The 10,140-nt window shown below is 52.3% G+C and overlaps 1 protein-coding gene across 1 annotated transcript in view; it reads left to right on the forward strand.

The window, feature by feature from the left end:
• The window catches only part of MYOM2 (myomesin 2), a 68,449-nt gene that overhangs the window by 27,225 nt on the left and 31,084 nt on the right, over positions 1 to 10,140 (forward strand). The window contains exons 15-22 of the mRNA XM_012645867.1: positions 1,086 to 1,260; positions 2,728 to 2,849; positions 4,650 to 4,837; positions 5,464 to 5,590; positions 6,956 to 7,134; positions 8,595 to 8,709; positions 9,745 to 9,901; positions 9,994 to 10,100. Coding sequence (XP_012501321.1) covers positions 1,086 to 1,260; positions 2,728 to 2,849; positions 4,650 to 4,837; positions 5,464 to 5,590; positions 6,956 to 7,134; positions 8,595 to 8,709; positions 9,745 to 9,901; positions 9,994 to 10,100 — 1,170 coding nt within the window. The remainder of the gene's footprint in view (positions 1 to 1,085; positions 1,261 to 2,727; positions 2,850 to 4,649; positions 4,838 to 5,463; positions 5,591 to 6,955; positions 7,135 to 8,594; positions 8,710 to 9,744; positions 9,902 to 9,993; positions 10,101 to 10,140) is intronic.

Genomic DNA, 10,140 nt, shown 5'->3' on the forward strand with positions numbered 1-10,140 from the left:
AAAAAAAAAAAAAAAAAAAAGACATTAATGTTAGGTATGAGTTAAAATTCACGTTACGAGAGATAAAGGCTCTCTGCCCTGTTTTGGTTGGTTCCCAACAAAGCTCCATCATCTTTCAAGAAACCTGCAGATAAGTGAGTTAAAATGTGCTTCGGCAATGGTTGCTCTAAAACCTTACAGTCCTAGACGCACTAGTTTCTTGCCCATCTGGCTGGAAGATCCCTCTTGAAAGACATAAAATACAAACTGTAGAACTTCTGATTTGTGATCCAATTTAGGCGTTGTAGCGACTAACAGGAGGCTTTCTTGAAATCCCTGGGAGCCTTCGTGATCGAAACGTTTTAGTCGTCTGGAGTTCCGATTCTGAGTAACGGGAACCTCTCTCCTCTCCCCTGAATGCTTTATATTAATAAAAAAGCTGGACATCAAAACAGACGAGGTACTCAGGCCGCTACCTCCAGCCTGTCCTCGGGTGTCTGCCTCGTTCTGGTTTAATCGGGCCACACCTGGGCGAGACCAGGGTCTCTCAGCGGGGCCCAGCCTCTTCTCACTCAGTGGCGCCCACAGAAAGCGACACTAGTTGGCAAACACTGGGGTGTGTGGCCAGGCGGCTGGCTCTGAGGACGCCGTGTCCCTGAGGGCTGCCGGGACCCCCGTCTGCCACCCGTGGGGGGCCTGGCATGAGGCAAGAAGATCAGATGTTCAAATCCTGATTTAATTTTGAGTCCTCTTACAGATCCGATTTGTATCTGATGGATCGGATAAAAATATGCCTCATTTTCTTACGTCCCCAAAAATAGTCATCACCCAGGTAGGCTAATCATTTTTGCCACCAGAAGGTCTTTGGTAGCAGCTCTGGGGAAGGGGCAGGAGATTTCGTGACTTCCTTCTTTTCCTTGAGGAGTCGGGGAGCTCGGGAAGAGGCGGGAGGCTCATCTCCCTGCCACTCGATCCCTCATCCACGTTTCCGCCAAAGCCCGACCCGGTTTGCCGTCCGTTCCCAGCGGGGGCAGGGCTCCAAGTCTCCGGAGCAGCTCACAGAACTCTTGTCCCGTTTCTCCAACTGTTCTCTCTCCTCCGCACAGCCGTTCCCTCGGCCCCCGGCCGCGTCCTCGCTTCCCGCAACACCAGGACGTCGGTTGTGGTGCAGTGGGACAAGCCCAAGCACGCGGAGGACCTGCTGGGCTACTACGTGGACTTCTGCGTGGCCGGGACCAACCTCTGGGAGCCCTGCAACCACAAGCCCATCAAATACAACAGGTGCCCGACGTCCCCTCCCGCGGCTGCGACATCGTGGCGCTGAAATACAGTAGGAGAAGCAAAACCAGACGGGAACCACGCAGCTCCCAGAACAGCGCGTCACCGAGTTTCCGTGTGATGAGTCAGTTCCCACGTACAGAGTTAAAGTTCTGAACACTTGGCTGTGCTGGTTACGCCCTTAGCTCTTCTTGGCTGACATGATTTACTTATGGGTCAAAGAGGAACTTCCAGAACCCGGGTTTTCTTCCCTGATATAATTAGCAGTTAGGACTTTTCTTTGAATAGGAGCGTTAAAAACAGCAACTATGACGGGAAAGTCATTTTATTTTTCTGTATCGATTTTTCAAACTTTTAAACTTGCTCTGTTTGAACCCCATTCCCAGCCCCTGGCTGTGGCCCCACCGGAGACCACGCCCCTCTCGTGGCGGGGCAGCGCGGGGCAGAGGCTGGCCGCCTTTGCAGCGGGAAGTGGCGTCTCTATTTTGGGATTGATTTGCTCCCGCTGCTGACCGAGCACGCAGAGATCGTATGAGATTATCGGGCTTTGCACTCTATACGCTTCTTAGGAAAATGTTGGCGGCTGTCAGGGTCACCCTGTGGATGGGTTATCAGCTATGGTGCATTCGTTTTTCCTTTTAAAATCTTAAAAAAAATACGTAGTGAAAAGCTGTGGCTAGGAAAGAAGAGATGTCGTTGAGGGGAGAAATAGATGTTCCTCACACCCCACCGCAAACACGGAAAGATTGATCAGAATAAGAACCTTCAGATATTATTCCAGTAGAAGGATTTTGTAAATGGTTCATAAATGTTTGCTGGTTATATAGGATAAATAATTATCGCTTACATTTGCTGAGTCCCCACCATGCACAAGGCAACGATGCTAAGATTTTTACATAGAGTTTCCTGTCTCAGGCTTGCAGCAGCGCCGTGAGGGGGTGATATTAATATTATCCATGCTTTAGCGACGGGAGAACAAAGTCTTACAGGGCTTAAGTCCCTTAATCAAGGAACTTATTAAGGACGTAAAATCTGTTAAGTGCCAAAGCCAGGATTCCTGCCTAGTCTAGCCGACTTCAAAGTCTTAGCCTTTAACCACTACAGCGTGATTACTTTTCTTTAATTTTTACATACCCCAGTTCTTTTAGATAAGGAATTGGATACTGTTACATAATAGCCCTTTGATCCAGGCAAGACCCAGGAAATGCAGAAATGAAGGCAGAGTCACAGGATAAATGCCTTAGACGCTAAGTGTCGTCAGCCCCTGGTAGGATGGGGAGGTCTGACGTTACCTCTTTACCTTACATGTTGAACAAATTAACTCACACTGAAAACGAAGGGTCTATGTTATGTATACACGAGGCACTCAATAAGTGCACTTCGTGGTAGTCCAAGTGCAAAACTGTTACGGCGTGTTCAGGATGATTTCTGCAGCCCTGTAGTTCAGAGCCTGATTGGAGCTTCTCTCAGGTTCGTGGCGCACGGCTTGACCACCGGCGAGCAGTACATCTTCCGTGTGAAGGCCGTCAACGCCGTGGGCACCAGCGAGAACTCCCAGGAGTCCGACGCCATCCGGGTCCAGGCTGCGCTCAGTAAGTCACTCGCGGCGAATCTGCACCGGTTTCCCTTCCCCCGCACACTGTAACGTCTGCGTGAATGAACATTTATGATGCCGTTTGCATATCAGCACAGGGAAACAGTGACGCAGATTACTGAACAGAGAGCACGCGATTAAACCTCTCGTTAATTGGCTACTTGTCTTGGAAATGCCGGTATGAGAGGGAGAAACGAGAACACGCTGATAAAATGCAAATTAAAAGTAGAAAGCATTGGCCGGGCGTGGTGGCTCACGCCTGTAATCCTAGCACTCTGGGAGGCCGAGGTGGGCGGATTGTTTGAGCTCAGGAGTTCGAGACCAGCCTGAGCAAGAGCGAGACCCCGTCTCTACTAAAAATAGAAAGAAATTAATCGGACAACTAAAAATATATAGAAAAAATTAGCCGGGCATGGTGGCGTATGTCTGTAGTCCCAGCTACTCAGGAGGCTGAGGCAGTAGGATTGCTTGAGCCCAGGAGTTTGAGGTTGCTGTGAGCTAGGCTGACGCCATGGCACTCTAGCCCGGGCAACACAGTAAGACTCTGTCTCAAAAAAAAAAAAAAAAATAGAAAGCATTATTATAGGGCACATTTACTTCCAAATGCCTGTACTCGCATTAAAATACATGCTATAGGGTAGGGATTTGTCTTTTCAAAATACATGCTAAAATAGAACAACATCAGTGGCCTTTTAGCTATTTTTAGTTCAAGGAACTTTAATCATTTCAGAGAATTTCATGTGTTTATGTAACTTTGTGGCTTTGTTCATAAATAGTGATGTTTAAATTTTTATTGATCAAATGAGACAATGCAGGTCCTAAATCTCGGTGACGGTTCAGAGCACAGTTGCTCTGCAATGCTCTGGGTTTTGCAATTGTTTCTCTAGTCATTTCCTGTTTAAGGCGTAAACACATTCAGCAACATTTTGAAACACAAATGTCACATCTCGAATCTTCCCACTTCTGAGAAAAAATGTTTTGCTCTTTAATTATTTTTCATCGCCAACTAAATTCACGAACATTTTAAGAAATTAAAATTTTTCCTCTAGTGACACTGTTATTGGGATTTCCAAGGAATGTCAAATCGGATCATTCCTAGGTAGTTACGAAAGCAAAATCTCTTTTGCTATAAGATTATTGTTCCAAAATCTCCTCTCAGTTTTTTTCCAGGGGAGGTTTTCAAACATTCCCATTTGCGTTTTTAAGTCATGCCTACTAAATGAAAGCAATCGTCTGCCTTTTTAGTCTACAATACAAATCGCTTATCCCAGCCACCTGTATCTCGGGTAATCAGGGGCAACCACATCGAGGTTGCTCAGAGCTGGGGAGGAGCAGACACCTCCTTTCTCCACCTGTTAGGAAAAGACGGTCCATTTCCAAATTTGGTGCTAAAACAGGGAGACGTGAATTCATACTCATCTGAAGTTTCCATAATTGTGCAGGACACTAAAAGTTACCAGAGTAAGTCACATCTGTCGTGTCCAGCCGTGGAGGCACAAGTGTTGTTGGCTGTGGAGGAGAAGTCCTCATAGTCCTCCTTCAGGGAGCAGGGAGGGGTCTGTTCTGTCGAATGTTCGGACCAGATTTAAATAATTTGCTTCCCTCCTATTGTTGAATGATTGGTGGATGTATTTAGAGATAGCACGAAATATGTAGGAGTGAGTTTTTTTTAACTCACCCCCTTTAAAGGAAGATGTAAAATCCGACAGTTACAGCGCAGCGAGGAAAGCGTGGAGTGTGCGCATGCTCAGGCCGCCCCGCGGGGGCCCCCGTAACGCCCCGCTGTGCTCGCTCGCAGCCGTGCCATCCCACCCTTACGGGATCACGCTTCTGAACTGCGACGGCCACTCCATGACGCTGGGCTGGAAGGTGCCCAAGTTCAGCGGCGGCGCAGCCATCCTGGGCTACTACATAGACAAGCGCGAAGTCCACCACGCAAACTGGCACGAGGTCAACCCTTCGCCCCTCAAAGACACCATCTTCACGGTTGGTTGCGTTTGTTCATTTTCTCCTGGGTGACTTTTGCATCTTGGGGTGTCCCTCACTCAGCGTTCCGGAGTTTGATGAGAGTAGAGCATTTGGCACAGAAACAAGTTATAGCATCGTGAGGCCCTAGAGTTTGGAACCAGAAAGATGTCAGGAGCCATTCTTTTCCCCAAGAAGCAATGAAGACGCTGCAAGCCCGGTAACGGAGTGGGTCCGATGCTTAGTCCGTGCCTCTGGGGTGGCCGGACCCTAGACACCGGGACCCACAGACCTCACGGCTGCAAGTGTGGAGCGGGGACCGGCTCCTGCCCCACGTCCTGGGGCCAGGGGCCCGCTCGGGGCTGGGGCATGGCCTGAGCCTGCCTCTGGGGTCTCTGTCCTTTGCCAGGGCAGACTCTGTGGGCCTCGGTTTCCCTCCCTGGAGGCAAGATCAGGGCATGAACAAGGGAAAGCCCGACAGCTTTAGCACCCGACCGCGGCTGGTCCAAACCCTTAGTGTCCTTTGCTGAGAAGCCTCCACCTCTGCTCACGTTTCATATTACGAGTCGGTCTTAAACATGCCTTTGCCCCAGTGCCCTGTAACGCAGCTTTTATTTCACGTATTAATTTAAACAAAATCCTAACAGGTGGAGGGGTTGACGGAAGGCTCGCTCTATGAATTCAAAATCGCCGCCGCCAACCTGGCCGGCATTGGGGAGCCGTCGGACCCCAGCGAGCACTTCAAGTGTGAGGCCTGGACCATGCCCGAGCCCGGTGAGATGCTTCCCTCCGACACGGGGGTGTGTGGCGGGGGGGGGTTTTGTGTGGCTGTGGGGGTGTGTGTGGCGTGTGTTCTGCGGCGTCTTCTGGGGTGCGTGTGTTTTCCCGCGACCTGTGTTTTGTCGTTTTTGTGGTGTGGGGTGTGCGGGGCGCGGGGGTGTTGTGTGTGGGGCCTCTCCTGTGTGTGTTGTGTGGGCTGTGGGGGGCCACAGCGGGTGTTGTGGTGTGGGGTGTGGCGGGGGACCCGGGGGGGGGAGGTGTGGGAGGGGGGGGAGGGGGAGCCGCGCCCCCCCGCGCCGTGTGACGCGCCTTTTCTCCCAGCGGAGTGTGGCGTGTGGGGGGGGAGGTGTGGGGGGGGGGGCCGGCGTGAGGGAGCGTGGCGTCGGTTCTCACATGACTGTTAGCCCAGGTCGCCTCCTGCTGCAAACACCGGGGCATCTCGGGGCCTCCAGTTCTAAAACGCACCATTGTTGCAAATCTGCGTTTATTTAGGACTTGCGTTTTTTAACTATTTTCACAAATTCTCAAGTGCCAGGCATCGATTTCTGGCTCTTGTCTCCAACCTGTCGGGAACTAGGGTGCAATGGAGAATGTGCTCGTTCTTTGCAAAAGAAAAACCTAAAAGTCAAAGCTGGAAAAGCTCAAAGTTCAGAGTGTTTTTCAACTTTGTGGCCTGATTATATTCCCTTTTACCCTCCCTTCCTCCCTCTCTCCCTTCCTTCCTTGCTTGTTTTAATGAAATTAATTCTTGCCACTTAGAAAAACCAGTGGGAGAAAAAGCCACTGAAGTTTCCAGAGTGTTTTTGAGGGTTTGACAGGAAATGGCTGCAGTGCAATATGATTAGGACGGGGGTGGGGAGGGGCACCTGTCCCCTCTCCCGCCCGGTGTCACCTGGGCCCAGGCCACCAGCACCACACACTTCCAGAGCTGCCTGGGGTATTTGCAGAGAGCAGAGTCGAAGCGGCCCGGCTGGCCGGGTGGCCGGGCTCCCCGAGGGGTCACCGTGACCGACAGGGTTCTAGCCCCGTGGGTGGTGACCCGAGTGCCTCCTGTCCCGCGTGGTGGTATCTGCTGGTCCCAAGAGAGCAGCATGGCCTTGGCAACTATCCTGAGTATGCCTGCGGTCTCCCGGATGCCCGAGGGAGGAGGCCGCGGCAACATGGAGCTGGGCCCCCCAGGCCGGGCACGGCGCTCTCCTCGTGAGCACTCGTGGAGAGAGGGTGAATGTGACAGGAGGGCGCAGTGATGCTCCTGGGGGCGGCACCTGCCAAGGGCACAGTGGTCCCCGGTGCTTGAGTTCGGGTGGCAGGCGAGCGCGGCGAGCTCACGCGGCGGCTCGGGGCGCGTCTGACCCCCAGGTCCCGCCTACGACCTGACGTTCTGCGAGGTCAGGGACTCCTCCCTGGTCCTGCTGTGGAAGGCCCCGGTGTATTCCGGCAGCAGCCCTGTTTCCGGATACTTCGTGGATTTTAAGGAAGTGGATGCCGGAGAGTGGCTCACCGCGAACCAGACGGCAACCGCGAACCGTTATTTAAAGGTGACGCACTCGCTGACTTTGTGTGCAAGTGTCTTTGATCTTCACGGCAAACGGCACAGACCCCGGGGCCAACCTGTCCAAATGTGGTAACTTGGCCCGACCCGCACCGGGGGCGCCTCTCACCTCGCGGGTTCGTAGGTCCCAGCAGACGGGGGGAGGGGCCCGAGCAGCGATGCCTTCCCCCTGTCCGCGCAGAGCTGTGCTGTGCAGACGGCCTGCGCGTCTTCCGTGTCGCGGTGACGGCCGCTAGCTGCCCTGCTCCCGGATCGTGTCTGCACCTGCTTTCCACAGCGAGGTCAATGCGACATTTCATCCGTCCTTCCAGTCCGACCCCACGTTTAACGTACTTATGCGATTGCTGCTAGAAGTCCATTTGATAAACCACACACACGTACACACGCAGACACACACATGCACACACACGTACACACTGACATGTACACACATACGCACACATGCACACATGCACACACACGTACACACAGACACATGCACACAGATACACATACGTACACACACAGACACATGCACGTGGACACGTACACACAGACACACATGCACACGGACACACACGTACACACGCGTACACACACATGCGCACGGTTTTGACACATTTGACAAAATCATGATGTGTGAATTGCTCCATCTTCTTTTTCTCTGAATATTCCTGTTTTTCGCCCCGGTCAGCTGCAACGGCTGTTTCCAGACCAGGGTTCACACATCCCGGTTAATGTACTGGCTGCCTTAATCCAGAGGTTCCCTCTTTTCGTTCCCGCCCTGAGGTGTGGTTAGCCAGGGCTGCAAGCTGCATCCTTACTCAAAGCCAGGCCATGTCCGAGCCAGGCAGATGGCCCACTCGGAGAGAGGCGGAAAGGGGGCAACCGTCTCTGGAAAACGATCAGACAATATGAAACAGTTTCTTTTGAGCGAACGAATCAGCTTCTAAGAATCCGTTGAAATAAATCAATTAGAAATTTAGTTAGTGTATATTTATGGTTATCAATGCAGATTATAATATGGATAATCTACGTATGTATAAGAAGTGATTGGTCTAATTTTGATGTGTCCAAATGTTCATTTTGCACAGTTTAATATCACATTTAAAATATTGAGTCCTAGAGAATTATGTTAAATATGAACCCGAGATTATAAACTAGTCGATATGATTTTAATTCTGCTTTAAAACATTCAGAAAAAGGAAAAAAACGAAAGAGAAAGAAATTCAGAGGAAAAAGAACAAAGGAGGTTATAGCGAAATTGTAGGAAATCTGCTAATTCCTGCAAAGCGAGGTCGTGCACGGCTGCGAACCCTTCTCCCTCCTTCTCTGGTTTACTGTCTAGTTTTTCCAACTGAAAACATGAGTTATGTTAAAACAGAGGGTGCATTCGTAAGACAGTATGAAAAATCACAGAGTCGTCCCTGCCGTGTGACCACACGAACAGCGTTTCCTCGTTTCCAGGCCTGCGACCTGAAGAACGGCAAGACCTACGTCTTCAGGGTCCGTGCGGTGAACGCCAGCGGCGTGGGGAGGCCGTCGGACATGTCGGAGCCGGTGCTCGTAGAGGCCAGGCCAGGTGGGACTTTACCTTTCAGCCGCTCAAAGCAGCGAACGTCATGGAGCTGCAATGATTTGGGGGGAGTTTGCGTGTACTGCATGTGTGTTGATAGGTGCGTGCTTATGGATGGACGCATGGACGTCTTGTTGTATTTTTAAAAGGACGTGGGTCAGCGGCTGGTGATTTTCTTGGCTCCGGTGAATAAACCCCCTCGGGGCAGCCTTGCGAGGGGGTGCTCTGGAGGTGGGGGGCAGGCTCGTGGGATACGTGGGCTCTTTGTGATGCTCCAACAGAACACCTGAGGCTGGACAGTGTATAAAGACAAGTTTGTTTGGCCCATGGTTCTGCAGGCTGGTGGGCCCAAGCAGCAGGGCATCTGCTGGGCTTCTAGCGAGGGCCTGGCGCTGGGCAGGGCACGGCAGAGGGGCGGGCGCCCGCGAAAGGGACCAACATGGGGGTGGGGGCAGCCGCCTGCTTGCAGGAACCGAACCACTCCATTAGTCAGCAGGAACTGATCCGGTCTGTCCAGAAAGACGTGAATCTGCCTTAATGTAATCCCTTATCCAAGGCTCCGGTCCACTCTCCAGTGGAGACTGGACTGTCTCCCCCAATCCCTAACTTCTAAGGGACAGATTCTGACTCGCGTTGGGCCAGGTGTTTACTACACCCCTGCCACACGGCTGCCACACGGCTGCCACGCGGCTGTCAGGGCCTGCTCGGCAGGGTCAGGGAAGGATATCTCAGGGAGAGCAGGGATCCCAGGGACCTGGCCAGGCAGCCCCAGAAGTTCTCTACCGTGGTATCAAATGCAGAAAAGGAAGTGGGCAGAAATATGGTAAATTAAAAAAAAATAGCAACAACAAAACAACCAAGCAGCTCTAGCATCCATCTGCTTCCTCTTCCGCGATTCTCCGGGGCAGCCCTGGGTGGGCGTTAAACGAGACCGATGATTCCACGTAAACCGAGCTCTCCGCCGGGCACGCCCTCTCTCCAAGAGCAGAGCTCTGAGAACTCCCGTTCCTCCGACGCTCACGCCACGCTCTTGCTGCGCAGGCACCAAGGAAATCAGCGCCGGCGTCGACGATGAAGGCAACATCTACCTGGCCTTCGACTGCCAGGAGATGACGGACGCCTCTCAGTTCACGTGGTGCAAATCCTACGAGGAGATTGCGGATGAGGGGAGGTTCCGCGTGGAAACCGCCGGGGACCAGTGAGTCGGGCTGGCGAGTTGCGTGTGGGGAACGCCCAGGAACTCCCGCACACAGAGGTGGCTGACGTTCACCTGCCCGTCTTGCTTTCCAGCTCGAAGCTGTACTTTAAGAACCCAGATAAGGAAGATCTGGGGACTTACTCTGTGTCCGTGAGCGACACGGATGGCGTGTCCTCCAGCTTCGTTCTGGATGCGGAAGGTAACGCCCACGGGGCGGAGGCTTGCCAAGAAAGGGCTTA

The sequence above is a fragment of the Propithecus coquereli genome, unplaced genomic scaffold (assembly GCF_000956105.1).
Source record: "Propithecus coquereli isolate 6110/MARCELLA unplaced genomic scaffold, Pcoq_1.0 Scaffold238, whole genome shotgun sequence".
In the NCBI taxonomy this organism is placed as follows: Eukaryota; Metazoa; Chordata; class Mammalia; order Primates; family Indriidae; genus Propithecus; species Propithecus coquereli.